The sequence below is a fragment of the Diadema antillarum genome, unplaced genomic scaffold (assembly GCF_040938485.1).
Source record: "Diadema antillarum isolate AM-2024a unplaced genomic scaffold, OU_Dant_1.0 seq00000589_RagTag, whole genome shotgun sequence".
Taxonomy (NCBI): domain Eukaryota; kingdom Metazoa; phylum Echinodermata; class Echinoidea; order Diadematoida; family Diadematidae; genus Diadema; species Diadema antillarum.
The window spans coordinates 1,034,409-1,056,796 of record NW_027271521.1 but is presented as its reverse complement, the minus strand read 5'-3'; the positions used below and the strand labels follow the sequence as shown (position 1 = coordinate 1,056,796).

The following is a 22,388-nucleotide window of genomic DNA, read 5'->3' as shown; positions in this document are numbered from 1 at the left end:
TATTGAAGTAGAATTACTAACAGTTAGATGTCTAAAACGTTATGCGGTTTTTTTTTCTTTTCCCCAATCGTGCCGAAAGGTTTTCTATTTTTAAAGCGAATGTAACGCCCGGGCGCAGGAGCTGCGCGGGAGCGTGCAAAATCGAACTCGAATAGGCCTAACGTTAGTCGTTACTGTTGTGTAGAAATCTAGATCTATAAGGAATATCCACCAAACAAAACAGTTGCCTCCTATTGTTACTCCTAATTCTAACTGTAGTGTTACAGACCTCTTATCTTGAGTTAGCACGGATATTAGAATCTAGATTCTCTAACGTTAGAGTCTTAAGCTGTAACAAATAGAGCTCTAGAAGACCAATGGCAATGATATGAAGGCAGTGACTGAAATTTATTTGTTTTTGTTTTTTCTGTTAGCCGAGAACGTGGCGTTTGAACAATAGCTGAACGGTCGTTGAAGGAAAAATACTAGCAGATTGTACTCAGTAACCTGAAAACTGGAAACTCCTAATTGAAACGTCAAGTGGTTTCCAACGGTCCTACAATGGCAACAGTGGCTGATGAAAAAGGAAAACACACACACACACACACACAAAGTTAAAATAAAAACCATACCTAAACATAATAAGTTCCCTCAGGGCGACTACCCCCCTCCCCCCCCCCCCCCCCCCCCACCACCACCGCTAGCACTGGTTACGTTTACGGTTTAGTGATAAGGGTTAGAGTAAAAGATTGGCTAGGAGTAGGATAACCTTTGGTTTATTTAGCCTAGGCCTTACGCAGGGCTCGACAAAAAATGAAAGTCGGGCCACCAAATTTTAAAAAAGGGCAAATTTGGTGGCCCGCCTCGGGCCACCTAATTTTTTGGAAAAGTATGTCAATAAATTCATAACTTTTTGCGCTGGAAATTAGCAGTTGAATTTGTTCAAAGGATGGATGAAAAGGACTGAATGAATGCCTGAGAGTGAGTGTTGCAAGTTTGTTGAAGTTTAATAATATGAGTAGATATGTCCAACTTCTAATTCTTACTATCATAAATCTTAAATATTTGACTCATTAAAAAAAAAAAGAACTTTTAATGTTTTTTATTGTTGTTTTTTTCGGGACACCAAATTTTTCTCTCGGGCCACCAAAAATTTGAAATTTAGGATTTTGGTGGCCCAATCGAGCCATGCCTAACGTTAGGGTCACAGTTTGGGTTAGGATTAGGTTCAGGATTTATGGTCTGGGGTAGAATCTAATAAACGTAGAACCGTATAGACTCTATTTCTAACGTTAAAGCAGGGGTTCAACATCAGACCTGGAGAGCCTAGCTTAGATTCGGTTTCTGATTAGCATGTGATTGCGTTTGATCATGTTTACATTTTTCATTTTATTTCACACTATAAAGACAATTAATGTCAAGGATTAAATCATACTGATAAAGTAGAGTTGTGTATATTTGCTAACGTTAGATGTGCAGATCATTGCACACATATAAACACGTACATAAATTTCAATACGATAGTTTGAGAAGACAATCAGTACTAAAATTTAAATACTAACTAGATTCTACTAGTGCCTACATCATGAACTTAGTACCAGGATCTTTGGTAGGGCCTACTTCTGCTGAACCTGAAGCACTTGTCTTGATTAAACGTTACATAAAACGAGCTTCTGCCAAATTTGAGACAGTTACGCCTTCTCACGGCAATGAAAATCACGCCCTCTGAGCCAGAGACATAGGCAGATGTACAAGAACACTGTACCTGTACATGTATTTGTTTTACCTGTAGTAGATTTTGCATCATAAATCTAAACAAAAGAGGGGGAATGGGAGGCGAAAAGTCTTGCTGTGAATGCCGTCTTGTAGAAGAATCCTACTTGTAAATACCAAAGATCCTACATACAGACAGTGTAGGATCTTTAAAAGCAGCGCACGATGTCAGAATTGCGCAATTTTTTGTGATGTCACAATACGGAATTTCGCAGAGTGACGGAACGAAGCAATGCGCGATGGCGCAGTTGCTTTGTGATGTCATAATTATGTTTTGCTAAAAATATTGTTACATTTCAAAGAGTGACAGTAGAGCAGTGCAAGATGTCAGAATTCCTTTATGATGTCACACTGGTGCTCCGTGACATAAATTTGCTTTGTGATGTCACATTGGTACATATCACAGAGTGACGGTACGAAGCAATGCGCGATGTCAGAATTGCTTTGTGATGTAACAATATTTCTACCATGAAAACAATTAATTATGATGTCACAATTGTTCTGGTAGAAATTGTTGCATTTCACAAAGTGACGGTACAAAGCAGTGCGCGATGCCGCAATTGCTTTGTGGTGTCATAATTGTATTTTGCTAGAAATTGTTACATTTCACAGAGTGACATGTAACAGTAAGAAGCAAGTGCAAGTGTAAGAGTAACGTAAGCTTAAGAAGCAAGTGCAAGATGCCAGAATTGCTTTATGATGTCACAATTGCTTTGTGACATCATTTCACAACTCCATTGTAGTATAAAATGTATAGACCTAATTTGCCTTGATAGTTTCTATTTAAAACTATGGACAGAGGTGACTACAAAATAATAACTATTCACTGAGGGGTGCAGCCCCGAAGTGAACAGTACTTTTGGAGGCGCCGGGGCCTATAGTCTTAACCAGAAACTCGAAATTAGACAGAGAATATAGTAAGTTTTATATTTTGGATAAAAAATGTAAACAAGAGAGGGGTGAAATGTGTGGTGGATGCGATGTTGTGCATTTATTCTACACTGACTGTACGAAGCAACACACGTAACGATGTCAGAATTGTTATGTGATGTCACAATTGTTTTGTCAGAAATTGACAGAGTGACGTCACGAGGAAGTGCCCGACGTCACAGTTTGTTTTATGAGAAGTTATTTGCACAGAGTGACGGTATGAAGCTCTTTCAACCAGTCAATAGAGGATCAATTTTTGATCCGAAATATGATATGCTGTAGTGTGTGCATAGCTCATTACTAACATCCAGATTTGGTGATGCATCGTACAGTACTATTGGGGGATATTATTTTAGAGTACATTATAAAGAAAGATGTCATGTAAAACTGAGAGACTTGACGATGAATTTAATGTTCTTTTTGAACGCAGTTTGTTTTAGAGTATTTGATCAGATTTATTACAAAATCACTATTATAAAAAACCACATACAAATAAGTGTATTTGTAACTGATGGACAAATAATTATTGCCTTTCATCGGTGTCATTAAACACAGATTATTCAACGTTTTAGTAGTAAAGCAACTATAAAAATCGCTGGCCAAGTGTCAATAAGTTGCAATTAAAAAAAAAAAAACTCGACTCAAGAATCATGAACTCGAATGACAAATATGATAGAAGAATTTTTGAATGAAACTATAAATACAAAACCATATACCAGTATTATAAGGCTTGCCAAGTTTACATAAAATTATAATCAAGCTGGTATTTAAGTCCTTCAGGCATTCTTAGCCTTTTTCTTAGGTTTCGAATATTTGTAAAAGTAATAGCTTTATTTTATACATGTTGTAAAAGTAATAGCTTTATTTTATACATTAGTTGATTAAGATATTATACCAATTCTGCTTTGCTTTGTAGCAATAATTCAGTGCTCACTTCAGTATTCTAGACACTTTCTCATATTTCAACAGCCATGACAGCCGGTAATTTTCTACCAGCATGTGAGATCATCTGCAATGGATGGTTGACAGAAAGATGAGTGACCTATTTATTATGTTGTATGATAAAGTAGCTAAATACTTCATTGGACTTTATGTATAAGTTTTGCCCCACGGGTCCAAAGATTGTGATTGTGTTTCAATAAAAGTTCGAAGTTCAAATATTCAAGATTGTTGGCGGGGTAAAGATGATATAATGGTGATCATACACAACTCAATTGAATGGACAGTTTATCAAACGATATATAATACAATATAAGGTATAATACAAGTGATGCACACATTGCATGTACCCGGTTTACTACTGTAAAATAACTAGCTTTCTCCACTAATTTTCCTTTCTTTCCCTTTCATTTAGATGTATTCTATTTCATTTTTACAATATTATTTCAGTCTCACGTCTATGCATAAGAGCCACAACCAGTGATGATTATATCGCACCGATAAATAAAATCTACTGTATAAATTATAAATCAGATCTACTGATTGATTAATCAACACTCTAAAGGTTACCGGCAATGTAGTGTTCAGTTGTTTCGGATCATGACAATGGACAGACATATTTTAAGCTGCTTCGCGGAATTTCACTTTGTTTTCGTGAAACACATTCCCATTTGCGCGTTAAACACCCGAAATTATTTCTTTTAAGTCAGTGGCGTATAAAATTCATGTTTGGAAAAGGAGTTGGGGATTGAGATGTACTGCGAACTTTTGGTGGCTAATATAATTATACTTGGAATGTCCCCCTTGTTCAATAAGTCATTATGAAACTCAAATATACGAGGATTGAATGAATACAGGAATATTAGTACATAAACACAAACACAATAATAAAATTTGAGGAAAATCGGACAATTGGTGCATTCTCTTTATTTTCTTTATCATCATCGTTGTCCATGTGTAACGAGTCACGGAAGAATATTCAGATCTAGAGCTTATTGCACCGAAGTTTTAAAGTTCATAGCTTTTCAAAATTAATTGATTTGATTGTCCGAATTTTCCTCTAAACATCACTGATGTGTTTTATAAATATTTCAGCATTCGCCCAATTTCAATCCACTCGGCTTTTCGTGCCTTTATTTTAGAATCATTTTGTGGTCAACTTCATCGACCCGTGCAAAACAATAAATGACAGAAATCACACAATTTAGTTAGCACACGTGCAATCCCACCGGGTCTTGTTAGTGTGCACGTGTGTAATTGGCACTGGTCTACGTCTACGTCTATCGTTATTTTGTGCATGCTCGCCCCGCTGGTCAATGTAAACAAAACCTAACGACAAGTCAATCCAAGTAAGTAGGCTTGTAACGTTCGCTGCCTGTGTTCGTGAGCGATCGGCTGTAGAAATGGGACCGAACTTCAATCGAAACGCTTCGCCAGTCACGTTATATTTGTCATGACGTTTGAGTATCTCACTTGTCGTTACATGTGATGTTTGTCATTGAGTTATTATGATATTTACAAATCCGTAAATGTCCTTGAGTGCATTACGCCGCATAAGTCTTTGGCACGTCTCCTTTTTATGACTGCGAGATGTCGGGTTATGATGAAAGCAGTTCGGTTAACGGGGGCGGTGGGGGCAGCGAACGTGAGAGGACCGACCGCGCAGCTGGCGGTAAACAGCAGCAGCATGGCAGGAGGCCGCCTGCTACGAACTCATCATCACACAGACCGAAACTGCACCTCAACATCAGTCTCGCGCAGCAGAGCCACGAGAAATGCCATAGTGCAGACGACGTTTCAGACCATCGCGAGGCAGCAGGGGACAGATTTGGCTCCATCGTTCCAACGCTGCGGTTACTGAACAAGTGGAGGCAAAGTGCGAAAGAATTTGCGACCAATACGTCGAGTTCGACGAGTGTGTCCAGCACTGGCGGTGGTGGTAGCGCGCGGCCGAAATTACTCAACAGCATGAGCCTGAACGTGCCCGGGATGTCGTCGGGGCCGATGAGCTCCGGCTTGCTGCCCGGGATGGGAAACGCACCAGTGGCCACTCCGAAACTACCAAATGCCCTCATCGAGATGTGCGTGGTCGTTGGAATGGACGAGGACACCGGTCTCAAAGTCGCAAAGAAATCCATGGCATCAGCCTCCCAGGTAATCAAGCTTCTGCCTGGATTCCCAGTCTCCCAATTTTGTGTGTGCTTTTCTTATTCAATGATAACAGAGCAGGCACACCAGCTACCAGGGGAGGAATCTGCTATCCCAATATCATGCTACAATATGCAATGTTCATTCAGAAATATACAGTGGGAATGTGTTGAGCTGTATTGAGGTTTTCCTCCCTGACTGAGAAGATTCATATGGTCATCATCTGAGCTGAGGTTTCTTCTTCGTGCAGAGGGCAGACATGTGGCCCAGTATTTGTGAATGATAGAGTAGAGGTACCCTTATCTGATGATATCAATGATATAATGATATAAATGATATAATGATATAATGTGGGGGAATTCACAGATGATGCTAAATGCTGGCAGCCAACAAAGTGATCCTGATGATACTCATTTACTGCAGCAAACCATCCACAAGCTTGAGGCTTGGCTGGGCGTGTGTGGCAGCTCAAATCCAATCATGGAAAATGCAGCTGGATGCCAAGTTCAAAAAATTTTTATGAGTGAGATTTTCATGGCTCGGCATCTCGGCGCGCGAATGTGCGCGCGAGCGAGGGTGGGAGGGGTTTTTAGGGAGCTTTTTCAATTTTGAGCTCCTAATATAGTGCAATCAGGTGCATACTTAAGTGACTATTTTTTACTTATTTTGAAAGACAGATGGGAAATATACCTTCAATTGCAACTATCACTTTAATCCTTTGGCCTATGCTCATTATTATAGGCCCAAGTTGCAGACTTCGCCCAATGCTTGAGAAAAATGGGCGCCATGCGTGAGATCGTGAGATGGCCCCTAAATGCTTGAGTCTCACTCAGAATGCGTGAGACTTGGTAGCTCTGGAAAATGTCATGTTAAACACCATGATAGCAAAACATCAACATCATGCAATACCAGATGATGAGAGTGATATTCTTGAGATTATTGAGACAGTCAAAGACAAAAATAGATTGCAGTATATTCTCTCAACCTCAATTTTACTCTCCTTGTAGACAAAGTTGCTTCGAAAGCAAATACCTGTATTGTAATTAGTCTGACCAAAAGGAGTTGAAATACTCGCAAGTGTTTGTCTTACTGTTTAATGCCCTAGTCAGATGGCCCTGAGAATATTGTACTTGGGTAAAGAATGAACTGACCAAGAGTGAGGCAAATCAGTTCAGAGGAAAGTGACTGAGTTGGCCTAAGTTAGATCATTGTCATATTCGGAAAAACTTAAATATTTGGGAATTCCACCCCTCAAGTATGATGTGAATGTGCAGACATGATTAAACTACAGATTTGTATTGCAAGATATGGAAGACTCTGATTGAGCTGTTCATTTTGTTGTCGATAATCAAATTTCATGTGGTCATACGTACAGTTTATAAATGTTGTTGAAAGGGAAGATGTACCGTACTAGTAAGAGGTTCAACTCTTTGAGCCAAAAATCAGTAAATTAATGGAAAAGCCTTTCTGCTGATGTTGTCGAGGCATCATCAATTAATGCCTTCCAGTCTATGCTCAATGACAATATGACCAGCGCTGGAAAAAGAGTACAATACATAAATCCAGACTGCAAAAACTGACCACCCTGTTGGTTCATCATGTACCGGTATCAACTTTCCAGGCTCAGGATTTGACTTGTTAAATGGTTCGCTACAAGTATTTGTACAAACATGTACTTGACACCATTTAGGTACAATTGTACTTATTTCAGGTATTAATTGTCTACTCTGAAACGAAAACTTTGTTTTTGATTATCCCAATTTCATAAACATCATGCTTTAGAGCTGAAATGTATTGAGTGTACATAGTTTGCATCATGGATGAATGATTTCCAAAGCGCAGCATAAATAGAATGACTCTCTGTGAGGAATATTCTGTGAGTTTATTTTGGCAATCAAATGCATGCATGGGTTCATTTGTTTCTATCAGGAAAATTCCAGTATATATTGATACTATCGTCTCCCCTCATTAGATAATGCACATACATGTCTGTCGGATACCATTTGCCAACTATAGTGAGTCACATGGGGCAAACTAAGAGGGTTCAGCATCATTCAGCTATTTTATGCTTCAGGCAACTCTTTCACTGGCATTTTGTACCCTGTTTTTGAGGTGAATAAAGGTAAACAACAGCATAACAAATAAAGATATCAATAGTATCAGAGTGTCTAATAACCAACTATTCTGTCTTGTGTAATAGTTATTGCATACCGCTACACTCAGGTGTATGCAGACTGTTTTTTGCTTTAGTTTCGTTTTGCTAATTGTCCCCGCCGAACGAGTTCGAGCAGGGGACTATGATTTTTTTTTTCTCTCTCTCTGGAAGTGCATGGGATTTCCCCTATTTATCCTAAATCATACCGCTGATGTAAAGAGATGATACCAGACCAGTTTTATGTACTGTACCTTAAAGAGCTTTTCTCTGTTTAAAACCTCCCAAGGACTAGTATTAAAGACCCTTCATTAGTTACGTTCACACGCAGTTGCCAAACTTGAAGTTTAGGTTGAAAACTTAACTGTCGATGATTACAAATAGCTCCACTCGTGAATTCATGACGCGGGTTCACACATGCATCTAAACTTACGAGCGAGCCCCACTTGATGATTACAACGGAAGTGCAGAGTCTTTACTAGATGACCTTGTGCCCATACAAAATAGTATGTACAGCAAATGAGACACAATGTTCACGCTAACTCACAAGCTCGTTGATTATTGTGTCCACACGGAGTAAAACTACGAGTGGGAACCCCCCGTGGCTCTTGGAGAAAGCGTAAACCCTAAGATGTCCCATGGTTCTAACCATCGACTATTAAAACTTTATGATTGCTAACTTTCGAGTGCGTCCACACGGTGCTAAAGTACAAGCTAATCATTGAGAGGTAAGTTTTCGACCTAAACTGAAAGTTTAGGAACAGCGTGTGAACCTAACTATTATATTTAAGATATCTGTATATTTTCAAGGAAGCCATTCTCAAATGCCTGTTATGATTGCTTTTAGTGTTACAAAAATATAATAGAGAGATCCTCGATCAGAATGTAAATCCAGGGCAATATTTTTAAACACTGGTCATTGCCACAGGTCAACCGTTCCCAGCTGTTCTGTTCTATCTCGTGATGAATGTAGAATCTTAAAAAATAAGAGAGTTCAAATAATGCTGCAAAACATTACCTTGAGTCTCGATGCACAAAGTTCTCGATAGCTGCACACGATACCGAAAGCATTGTGTGTTGATGTAATATGTGAATATAAAATGTTGATCTCTCCTCCGTTGTGCATAAAATATTAAGAAGATTTGATGTGATGTTCTTCCATGAATCTCATCTTCCAGTTCAGCATGCGGGGGGATGACTTGCCGATCTTCGCGCAGGCCTTCGAGCCCCAGGTCTTGGCCGTGCTGACGCGGCAGATGGCAGTGTTCCCGCAGAACAAGTCCCTCCTCAATGACTATGACTTCCCCCGCACACCATCCACGTCGACCACGCCGATGTCCAAGGACATCGGCCCCGGCGGGTTCCAGTTCCGCTCGCGGCGCATGGCCAGGCGGTTGTCTATCAAGCCGAGGGCGCTTCCGTTGTCATACAACCAGGAAATGATCAGTTCGCTTCCTCCCCTATGCTTTCCAGGTAAGCCATGGCATATCATAATAATAAATAATGATAATAATAGTAGTGGTAGTAGTAGTAGTAGTAATAATAATGATAATGATAATAATGATTATAATAATAATAACAATAACAATGATAATAATAGTAATAGTAGTAGTAATAGTAATAGTAATAATAATAATAATAATAATAATAATAATAATAATAATGATAGATAACACTTGTATAGTGCTTAATACTGATGTTTCTATGTGCATTAATGCAGAAAATATTGAATTAAAATACAGCATTATCATAGACATATTTTACTATGCCTCAGCTGCTCCAGTAAGATGTGCTGCCTGTAGATTCTCTCATTAATATATGGGGCATATCCCATGATAGAAATGATCAAAAATCAGTAGTAATCATACAAAGTTAGCCCTACCCCCATGCCCCTTTGCTTCTCCTGTGTCAATAAAGCTGTACAGTTACATATTTTGCAAGGGTCATGACATCATGACCATTAATACCTGTCAATTCCTTGATATGAAGGACAAATATTGGTCAAACAACATCAAAGTTCAGGTGAGCTTTGGCATGTTGGGTATCTACAGGGGCAAATATATGACTAGCACTATTTGAAAGCCATGTGCAGTTTGCAGACTGCAACTTGCTGACTGCAAATTGCTGGACGTTGGCAGTATTTAAACTTGATCTGACCTGCTATTTTACAATGAATGGGAAGTTGATGGAGGTTAGATTGGGATTCTGTGAGTTTACCTCTCACGTTGCTGTATAAATACAATGCACTTTTTGATAGTCACCATGTGAACATCCAGCCTTTTAAAACACCTCTAGATTTTTATCCATGCCAATTTAATGAAAAGAAAGCTTTTATTCTGTTTTGCATTCAAATTCAGCACTCATCTAAAAATACAACTGTATTTTCATTTGTGGTTGTTTGAATAATGTACAAATGATATCAGCTTCTAGATGCTGTGAATATTGAATTTTAGAGACATGAATCATTGTTGTGGCCCATTAACTCCTTGAGCCCATTGACCAATCATGCATCCGATGGTCATTAAAATTTCCATGCCATATTAGATATGCTCGTGGGCGGTGAATCTGTGTATTGTATCTCTAAAGTTTTTATTGCACAGAGGAAATTCTGCTCTATGGAAAAAAGAAAATGAAACGAAACAAAACCTGCATGGATCTGTGATCGCATCTCTTGGAAACTCATTTAGGATGAGGCGATGCGTGGAATGGACGTCAGCCGTGGCACCGGATTTTCAAGAGGGGTAGAAATCAATCAACATTTGACATTATGATCATATTTTGCTAAAAAAAGTGGCTCACAAAACTGAACCAGTCAGCCCAGTAGACACTGGTACCGAGAGAATGAAAATGAACAACCTTGTCACTTTCATGTTACCAAGGTTTTGAAGGCAACTTTGTTCCACTTTCAGGTTGACGTTCATTAACCCTTGCTGTGCTGTGGTTGCCAATTGGCACGCTCGCTGGAGTGCTTTGTTCAAGGATTGGCACAAATGTCTGGAAACTAATTGTCAATGAATAGAGATTATCCAGTCCCTGTAATCCCTATTGTGCCACCTACAATGGTCTTTTGCTGTTAGGCTGAGGCACATTATTTTGTAACACCTCTCATGGTGGGCTTGGAAATCTGCCACTTCATCAAGTTTATAGATTACCAGTACTGATTGCAAATGGAAAAGCTTGGCAGGTCAAGTTAAGTGCCCTGGTGTATGAAGGGTTAAGAATAGAATAAGAATGAGCAGAATGAGAGAAGTTTCATCAAAGTTGAACCTGGAATAATGAAGTTAGAGAGTTCTCAAGTTAAACAAGTTTTTCACTGAACTATGGCATTGGTTTTGATGTCAAAATTTGATGAAATTTCTACTCACAAGCTCTTTTTTTCTGTTTTTTTCCTCTGATCTGTCAAAACCAGCCTGAGTGTGTTGTGGATTGGCACTGTGACTCTATTACTGCGAGCGTTTTTTTTTTTTTTTTTTTTTTTTTAATTAAGCTTGTGGTTCACATTTTATGACCAATCGAAAGTGAAATGACAGACCTTAAAATGTAATTACGGAAGTAATGATGTTAATGGATGTGGCTACCATGAGTAATACCATGAGAGTGAGACCAAAAATGATACAGAGTCAGGTGCAAAAAAAATGCTATATGAATGTATACACAATGTAAATATCAATACATGGATTGTGAAATTCAAAGGGTAATAGATTACATTATGCATTTAGCGTAGTGGTGGATCCAGAGGGGGGTGCACCGGGCGTGTGCCCCCTCATTATTTTTGGTTAAAACAAAAGAATTCAAAAGAAAAAAAATGGGGGGGGGGGAGGGGGTGTGTGTGCACCCCCTTTAATTTGGCAAAGGCCCCTCCCCTTTACATAATTCCTGGATCTGCCCCAGATTCAGCCTCTCATATCTGTACAAGTTCTGTGAGAAACCATGCTTAATTCACAATGAAAATATGAATCATAGAAGCTGTTTTGTTTTTTTTTTGTGGATAATCCTGTTAATACGGGGAAAAAAGAGCGTATACTGTTTCATTTCATGAGAGGATGGGCAAATGATATCTTGAAATCTTTTACCAAACCATCAACTATTCAGAAGAAGAAAAGTACAGCAAGTTATAAGGCATCTGAATGCTTGGCCGGAGCCGCATTCAAGCAATTCATATCTGAGATCTTCAGAAGCGATCACCTGTCATGATTAATTCTTGCGACGGCTTCATTGGAGCCTGCAATGCAAACTCCTTTCCCTGATTATTGAGTGCATCGTTCCGGAAATGATAAATTTCAAGCAATCTAAAGATTAAGACATGTACAAGTATTAAATGGAAAGCAGGCCTGTCCAAGCATAACTTTGTCCTGCTTCAGTGATTTAATCACGGATTACATGAAAACAAACAAGAAGAAGGGAGCAACAGCTATTGAAGAATTTACATCATGTGTCTGTTTAATAGATACAGTATGTCACAGCTAGATCACACACACACACACACACACACACACACACACACACACACACACACACACACACATACACACACACACATACAAAGGGAGAGAGAAACATTGTCAAGTTTTGTTTTCAAAGATCTTATTCAGGGAAATTATACTTATTTCTGTCGTCTTAGTGTTTCTGCAAACCATGTTGGAAGGATGTTATGAATTTTAGCAATTATCAATATATTTTACATTCATATAAACTTACAGTGATCAATCTACCATTTTACAGAACTGTAGTCCACTTTTTCAATGTGAGTAGTATTTTCTGGGAAATACCCACACATTTGTGACTACTTCATATCAGATTAATTTCACGACTTAACCCTTTAAAATCTAAACTGTAGGCATTTTACATCAATGGATCCGATGTTTAAATGTAGTTCCAGTTTAAGAGGTTGAAGTTGACTTTGGAATTGTATTTTATTGCACTTGTGATCTTTAAAAAAAAGAATCAAAGTCCACGCTCTGTCTATGCTTTGTTTTGCAAGTCGTCATATTCTAAAATGATATAACACATTTCAAATATGTGTGTTGACAAGGTGCTGCTCATGAGATTAAAAGATACAGTAGAACTTGTAGAAGCTGCTCAAAGTATTGCTGTGAGTGCATTACAAAGTGAGAGGTGTGACTTTGCCCATTGACAAGTAGTGTAGTAAAATCAGACACTAATAGGAAGGTGAATAGTGAGTCAGTTGTCTGTTATGAAAAGATGATACGTGGTAAAGTATATTTGAGAAAATAAATAGACAGTGTACAAAAAGGGAGAACTCTTTCCACATTTTAAGTGACACTCGAAACTTCAGAAAAAGTGTATGAATTCTTGTTTGTAATTTGTTAAAAGAAGAAAAAAAAAAATGCAATATTCCAAAGTAAACATTAAAAGAGTACCAGTAGTAAAAACACAACACATTCTCCTCCTAACATTCCTGTAATACAATTGTACTTCCTGCCGCTGCTTTGTAGTTCAGGGGATTATGGAATATAAACATATAGATGTACTTATTTTACTTCTCACTACCCAAAATCATCATGAGCAAATATCCTTGCAATAACAAAGAAACTAGTAATATTGGTAAATACCTACATTATTACCTAGTGCTCACCCACATCCACATTGTTTGAGTGATGAAACACCAAATGCAAATTATATGTAAATCATCATAATGGATATACATGGTAGTCAACAATGCCTTTGAAATTTAATTCTATTCAAATTCTGATTTTATTTCCAATATCACTTAAATTCTTTCAGATACAGTAATTACAAAAAAAACCCCAATGTAATACTAAATACAGTTTAAATACAACATACATTTCAAAGTGGAAAAGAAAAAAATAAAGCAAATGCATATAAACCTATAATGAACTATTTGACACAAAATCTTTGTGTTATGGGAAACAGAGGCCCTTGTGAAAGACAAGATTTTATCAAAAGATGTTGGCCACTCAATTAATTTGAGTTACAATTTAAGAAAAAAAAAAAGATGTAAGTTGTGGGAGCACATATGCATGGACCTTACAAATGATCAAGAGAACAAAGATGTAGACAGGACAAACAGCAAAAGACATTGGGAAGGGACAGGTAAAGAGAGAAGGAAGGACTAATAGGGAGGAGCAGGGGTTTGTGGCACGTACAAAGCACATGCAAAATAGATATTGAATGCCTTGGGAGGGAATATACAGTAAAATGATTCATCTACAGCTATTGAAATGTTTTTCATTGAGGGAAGTCATGAATGTGAGACTTTAGTCTCGAAACTAAAACCTGCCTCAAACATTTTAAAGGATACCTCTGGATGAATTTCAAACTTTTATATTTGAACAACTATAAATCAGTTATACTGAATACAGAGTTTCAGAATTTATAGTGATTGGGATGAGGAATAAGAATGTTTTCAAAATTTATAGCAAATTGCAATGAACAAGGATGATGGCATGGCAGCCTCACCATTAAAGAATGCGTGAGTTGGGGCTCAAGAAGCAGAACAAAAGAAGAAGGCATGCATAGATTCTACACAGGTGAACTTGTCCCAGCAAGCGGTATTATAATGGAATCATACCACTACATTTCTGAAATATGTGAGGCTCCTATGTCGTCAACGCTGTTCAGTGTATTTTGTTTAAGATTTTTCAGAGAATTGGTTTCTCTGCTCAAGGACCACAATGAATTCCACAAATCTATACACGGAGCTGTGGATTTATGTACTACATGATGAGAAATTATGAAAATCATCTGGAATGTCCCTTTAAACAGCTTGTAACGCCTGTTCATTATGCTCACAGAAGAACATTACAAGTGATCCCCTGTCACATGATCATGTCAGTCTGATCGACTTAGTGCAATTTGACATCCCCATGATATAATCTTACACACTATGCAGCAGAGCTCTTGTGGTGTAAATGGAAATATGATAATGGCAACTTGTGAAATTATGCAAACTTCACATAGATAATTCTGAGAAGTGACCACACTTCTAGATTGTAAGCATACCTTAGCCCCCAACAAATACTGGTATTACTTTTACACTGTTACTTTCACTTCCATTCTTTGTTATCTTTGAAGGAGAGATATTAACCACCAAAATGTATGAAAATTGTAATGTGCATATTCTCAAACCTTATAATTCAGTTCTGTTAAAACTACTGCTGCAGTCTCATGACAAGGATTGTAGGTCAGAGCTGACAATTTGTTTTAATCTGGAAAATTCATTCATGTTTTATCCATGCTTGAAAAGCCCAGGAAACTTACCTTTATTCATCAAGTTGCAAAAAGTTGCATATTTTGTCTCTCATTTTGTGCAAACTGAGGGATGGTAATTCTTTGTGATTTTAATGAAAATCTGATTGGAAAGCAGTGGCGGATCCAGGGGGGGGGGGGGGGGGGCGGCACCGGGCGTGCACCTCCTCTTTATTTTTTGTTAAAACAAAATAAATAAAAGGGGAAAATGGGGGGGGGGGGAGCGTATACCCCCTTTAATTTTGTAAAGGCGCCTCCCCTTTTCAGAATTCCTGGATCCACCCCTGGAAAGTGTTCATTTAATGTTCTTACCTTTTGTTCTCTTCATTTTTATGCCTCCGCAACGAAGTGGCCGGAGGCATTATGTTTTCGGGTCGTCCGTCCGTCCGTCCGTCCGTCCGTCCGTCCGTACGTCCGTACGTCCGTCCGTCCCGTTTTGTTTTTGTCGATATCTCAAGAACCATGTGGTGGTTTTACATCAAACTTGGTATGAGGGTATATCCTTAGGGGATAATACTTTGTGTGGATTTTAGGGTCACAGGGTCAAAGGTCAAAGGTCACAGGTTATTTTGTGAAAAAAAAATTGAAATTTCATGTTTTTCTCCATATCTTACAAATGGTTCAAGGTATCTTCATGGAACTTAGTATATATGCTTGTACCGATGGGCAGTGATTATCTAGGGAAGTTGGGGGTCTTGGGTCAAAGGTCAGGGGGTCAAAGGTCAAGGTCAACTCCTCAAAATATCACTACTTTCCTTAAAATGCAATATGCCTGAAGGTTGTTTTTTTTTTTCAACTTGATGTATGACATGTATTACCCAATATATATTTTAGGGGAAGTTTCTTGCCAAAAGGTCAAAGGTCAAAAGGTAAAAGGTCAAGTGGAAGTGCTAAATTGCACTTTTTCCTCCATATCTTGAAAGTAACTCAAGGTATCATCATGAAACTTACATATTTATGCATGTTCAACCTAACAGTGATTCTCTTTGGAACTGTGAGGTCAAAGGTCAAAGGCCAGGTTTAGATAATGCTATTTTCCCATTTGATACTGAAATTATACTTTTTCTCAATACCTTCAAAATTACTCAATGCATAGACTTATAAAAGGGTCAAAAGTCAAGTAAAAATCATCAGTTCCCCAAATACCTGCACTCTGACATTTTAATCATTCATCCAATTGAACCTAGTTCTAGGAAAGTGAACATTCAGCACATTTGTGTCAAACCTGTCATTTTAATATTTTGCCAATTGTGTGAAACTGTCATCACACATTGTCAAGACACTGTACTATAGACCTATTAGGAGAACCATGCATTATGGCGGAGGCATATCAGTAGCCGTAGCGATATATCTAGTTTTTTCTTGAAAAAGTTTTGGATTATGAAATTGCATTAGAAAGTAAAGATCATGAGACCAGAATATGTTCTGATCATCCAGTTTGTTCCCACTGTAATGCTGTTGACACTTGTTGATTTTTTTTTTCAATTTCTTCATTTATGTATACTCCAGAATCTGAAGAGTGAAAGTTTAGATTGTGACCGAAGAGTTCTCAAAAACTCCCTCCAAAGTTCTCTAACTTTGATCGCTCTTTGGGGCTTATATATTATATATATGCTCAGTCTATAAAGCTGAAAGATATTGCCGAATGGGAGTGATTGTATGAAACGTAGTCATATAAAATGCTCCAGACTTCCTTTTGTGAGACCCCCTGCGGTGCTACGCGGACGAGTTGGGGTACTGTGTCATGTTAGGTGCACTCATAAATGGCCGATCATATTCACCGAATTCCTCCCTCCCTGTCTTGTCATCATGCAGGTACAACCCAATATAGGTAGCTTCCTCTTTCTCTCTCGCTTTGCCCTCATTGTTTGTGGCCAGCCCTAAGTGGGACTTCCTGAACGACCTAGATGAGACGAGCGTGGCGTTGGTTGTCGTTGCAATTTACGTTGCGCGGCTTCGTGTGTGCAGGGATTAATAAATGGCTGTGGCATCCAATGCAATCTGAACGGACTCCCAGTTGTGGCCTGGGAATAGCATTTAACTTGTCCTGGTGTCTCTAGGGATGGTGTGAAGTAGATTTTCTTTTTCGTGCAAAACCCCCTAGATACATGTTAGAGATGAACTCTAATTCAAATTTCAGTTAACTTTGAGAGATTGTGCATAGTGGAACTCCAACAAACAGTGAAGGTTTGTTTTAAACAGGATAGGACAATTAAAGACTTATGGCACTTACAAGTTTTCGAGGTTTACTCATGAAACAGTGACATATATAATGTATATGTAGGTCACAGGTAATAGAAATATAGAGAAATCATTCCCTCACAGCTCTCCTGTTTCTACATATTTATTTGTATCAATCAGGTTAATTCCCATCATGATTTTAATAAAAAATTCTATTTTGATAGAATAGTTCCTCAGGGATACCCCAAAACAGCTCAGCAAATTCTCAATCCAACAAGAGCTTTTTGTCAGAAAAGATTAGATTCTGTGGCTATCATGCCAAAGTTCAAGAAGAATGCTTCCTTCGAACAGGCAGAGCCAATGTTTGGTCTAATAAACATCTGCTCAACTTCGTCTCTGCACAGAAGGAACAACACTTTTATTAATGGAACCCCCCCCCCCCCCCCAATATTAGGGTAGGATTGAATAAATATGTCCTATAAATGTTACAGAATTATTATATTTTAATGTACTTGTCTCCAATGTGGTAAATCACTAACTGTGCTTCTTGAAAAGAGATGTACACTGCACGTATTTCTCATTTTGGTTGATTTCTCAGTTGGTTTGGTGATTCTTGATCACTGATATGAACCATTTGCAAATTTTAATCCACAACTCCTAATTTGCTGTTAACCATTCTTGCAATCATACACATAGAATGGTATTTATCTGTGTTTATCAGTTGTACCTTGTTGTTACACATGTGTTTATTTTCCTGTGTGGACACATGTTGTGCGACAAGCCCAGGAAATGTGCATGGTTTGAACAAAAGGTACCAGAAATTTTTGTAGCATGAAATTTTCGCGAATTGCAGCCAATGGCCCTTTTTTTTTTTTCTTTTTTTTTGCGGCATTGCCACTAGCATTCATTGCATATAGTGCAGACAAGAACCTTTTATGTGCATTTTGATTTCAAGAATCTTTGCTCTCGTAAAATTTGCAAAATTAAAATGCACGCACAAATTTTGCGAAAGTTCTTGTCTACACTTTCTGCAATGAATGCCGGTGGCAATTTGCGAAAATTTCATGCCGCGAATATTTCTTGCTTTACTGTATGCTATTTGAACTTTTGTCAGTTTTACAGGATACCCATATACAATAATATTGAAAGTTCAGCCATTCTGATTTTGATCTGATCATATTTATGACAATATTTCTGCAGGCGATGCCATGGTAAGCAAAGCAGTGCGGGAGGAAAAGTTCCACTCCCTTGTCCTGACCAGCATAAGTGGGACCAGGTCTTACGCAACATGCCTCACATTCTACAGACAGTTTATAGTGCACAAGGTAAGTTCATAAACATATTTATATATTTTTTATTTTGTTTTGCCGGTCAAAGTTCATATTGCTTAGGAACACTAGCGATGTACTGATATGAATGTTTGAGGCCTGGCAAGTCACGCTGAAAGACCTCAACTTGATTTTAATGGCACACGTGCATGTTCTAGTATTCCACAGCATTCTTGGTAAGGGTATTTCTTGATTAAGTGATGCATGAAAATTCAATCACCTTGATTTTGGTGGCTTTAAAGCCCTACTGAATTGAGAGCTGCATTGTACCTTTATCCTGTGCAGTGCAGAATGAAAATAACTCTGCCGGTTTCTCTTTTAAAGCTTGCAATAACTCTGGTAGTAAAGTGGGGGGAAAAAAGCAAACAGTAAGAAATCCAAACGTTAACAAGGGTGATCCATATAGACTGATAACAGGGACCCACATGATTCCACCTACCCCTCCCCTTTAATTCCCCTTGGTTTTTGAATTAAAATATTGTAATCTATGAACCATGATGAAGAAAAGATGGCGGACTTTGTGATTGTCTCCTTTGCTGATAGTGGTTCAAGTGCACACGTTTCCAGGAAACAAAAGAGACCTAACAAAAATAAACATTTGGGTTATGGTACGCATAGACCTAATTGGTGCATGGCTTAATAGTATTACGTACTGTTGTTGATGTTTTTTGTTAGCCATCTGAAATGTAATCATTTATTGTGTTATCTGCATCACATGAGCACTTGTAAACTCAATGAAAAAGTGCAGTATCAAGTGTTGATTGTAGATCGGATGTATGTATTAGTACTGTCTATGGTATCTGCATTAATGATCAGATTGCTGAAGTCAGATTTTACAAATTTATCTATTTTGTTGCACTCACCCAAGGAGATGGTTATGTACACTCATTCCCACTCAATACCCTAGCTGCAATACTTGGAGTACAATGTGCATGCAATAATTGTTCATCCTTTTGCAAGCTTTTGACAAGCAGTCTCATTATATTTCAAGTTATTGTTTTTTCAAGGGTATGTACACATACTGTATACGCTATATATTTCGCGGGGGTTTTATTTTCGCGAATTTCGCGAGTCGGGAGCTATTCGCGAAATTAACAACACGCGAAAATATTTATCTTCCAAAATGAATCCCTTGCTTTGATGATACGAACATTTCAGTACTAGTATACCATGTCATGGCTTACCGAACAGACCATACTGACTAAGCTTGTTTACGTACATTTAGCACGTCCACGTCTACTTACGAATACTCAGTGTAGAGAGCCAATCCATTATCGCAAGGGGACCACTCGTCAGAAATCTAGCGCAATGGACTTTTAACCACTTCAAAAATGTTGAATTCTAACTTACTAGTTCGCAGAGTTTGGTAAGTTTTTTCCATGCAGTGTATAACTAGTATCATTCTTATTTGCTAGTAAGTTGAAAATTCACACTTTCTTTGCCACTTCATATTTTCTCTGGTCCCCCAATCGCGAATTTAACCACTCGCGAAAATGTGTGACAGCGGCAATTCGCGAAAATTTATGTACGCGAAAATTATAGCGTATACAGTAGTCTAAGCATGTTCAGTAAAGTGGTCTGTAGATGTAATTTCTAGACTTCTATGGGTCATTTTTATGTGAATTAATGAGTTCGCTATGTCAGGCATACCATGCCAATACCTGTTGAACAAAGTAAACCTAACGTTTGATCACTGTTGTAGATGGGTCTCAAATAAACTTTGAAGAACTAGCAAGCAGTTTAAAAAATACAAAGTAGCAACGAAGCAAACCTCAACCCCACAAGTACAAGTTTTGACATGTTATGAAACTCTCTGATTATGAGCTGATATACTCTTTTATTTGGGAGCTGACATTAAACCTTTGGTATTGGGATTCAAGAATTCAAGCCATTCTTTTTTTAAATGCTTATCACTTGTACTTTTCTTATTTTTGTGTCTCCATATTTCTGTGTTTCTGTGTGTGTACTGTGCTTATATATGTGTGTATATGTTTGTATGTCTCTGTGTCTCTATGTCTTTGTGTCTATTTGTATGTCTGTGTGTCTGCATGTCTGTGTTTCTGTGTGTCTATGTCTCTGCATCTGTCTGTATTTGAATCTGTATGTCCATTCATGGGTGTGTCTGTGTCTGTCTGTATTTCTGTATATCTGTATCTGTCTGTGTTTCTGTCTGTGTGTCTGTATACACATGTACATGTAGTATCCTGATGAGGATTTCTACAGCCTGGAGCCCAAGACCCCTACCAACATGCTGAATTGTTACAAGGATAGTCAGGCTCAGTGCCTGGCCTATGTGCCAGCCTGTGTGGTCCTCATCTCTCCCCAGCCTTACTTCACAGTCATGAAGGAATGTCTATCAAGGTTAGTAAAAAAGAAACACCACCACCACCACCACCAACAACAACAACAACAACAACCGCAAGAAAGACAAAAAACAACAACAAAACAAACCCAAAGCAGTTCTTTTATTTGTGTCTTCACATTTCTTCTCTTATCTCTCTTATTTGTTTATTTTTTTGACACTACTAACCAATATTTTTCTTAACAATCTTTTCAATAATCCTATTCATTTTGATTGCAAGGAAAATGATGATTATTTTATCAATAGTCTTGCCTTGCCTGGCACATTTCCCACCATCAAATATCATACTGTCTAATATTCATTGGTGTTCTTAGATAACCCTTTGTGTTCTTTCAGTACCAGAAAGTCCCACTTTGTTGTACGCACTCTCCAAACTCACCAGCACAGAAAGGGTTGAAGAGGGTCTTCAAAAATTCCAATGTGGACGGATTCTCTGGTTTGATGAAAAAATGTTGTGCTTTTGTGCCAATCATTCTTGGATTATTTTATCAAATTGAAACTTTTGATTAAAAACATATGTGGGGGAGGCAAGTGGATATAATTTTTTAACACATTTCTTCTTTTTCTTTTATTGATAGAAATACCTGCTTTATGAGTGGAGAAGTTGGGCAAGAGTTGTAGTTCTGTTTATAACTCCTTGACACCCATTGAAGTCTCCTTTGTCTTTTTTCGCAAACAAACCAAGAGTTTTCTCAAAACTCTCTTTTTGCAATGGACTTTGATAGTGTTCTAGCTGCACAGGTTGAGACATAATATGTTTTGGCAAGCAAGGTATAATCCTAAACAATGCCTAATTGATAACTATACAATAAGAAATGAGAGCAGGGTGGATGCAGTACTATATATAGAAAAAAATACCAAACAGAACAATAGAAACATGATATATCATGCTGAACACATCTGGACCTTATGCAGGAGACTAATCATCCTGACTTTATAGTCAGAGCCATTCTTTGAGTCATTTTGTAGTGATTGTGCTTATGAGTCTTGTGGAGGCACATTATAATTCATTGCAGACTTCAGGTTGGCTGGGTACTTTCGTTTATTAACACTCAACAATGCAAGGTACATATCATTAGTGGCATTGGTAGCATTGTAGGTAAAACAAAATTTTCTCTATCCTGGGGCTGGGCCCTCTCCGTACTGCCATGTTTCCGTGACCGAAGTACCGTACAAACTGAAATATTCACTTAATCTTGGATTTCTATATCTATGGTATCCTTCAATGAACATTCTTTGTCTCATCTTATCTCTACAAGTCTAAATCTAGAAACAATGGGATTGGGGGAGGGGAGAGGGAATGTGCCACAGTCTATCAGGCCTAGAAATCTGTCACATGTTGATCAGGTACTGTAAAAAGAGGAAT

The 22,388-nt window shown here is 38.1% G+C and overlaps 1 protein-coding gene across 1 annotated transcript in view; it reads left to right on the top strand.

Moving 5' to 3' along the window:
* The first annotated feature begins 5,211 nt into the window (after positions 1–5,211).
* Positions 5,212–22,388, top strand: part of LOC139735648 (DENN domain-containing protein 3-like) — a 62,373-nt gene continuing 45,196 nt past the window's right edge. Inside the window, exons 1-4 of the mRNA XM_071646400.1 lie at positions 5,212–5,775; positions 9,100–9,394; positions 18,533–18,657; positions 20,861–21,021. Coding sequence (XP_071502501.1) covers positions 5,212–5,775; positions 9,100–9,394; positions 18,533–18,657; positions 20,861–21,021 — 1,145 coding nt within the window. The remainder of the gene's footprint in view (positions 5,776–9,099; positions 9,395–18,532; positions 18,658–20,860; positions 21,022–22,388) is intronic.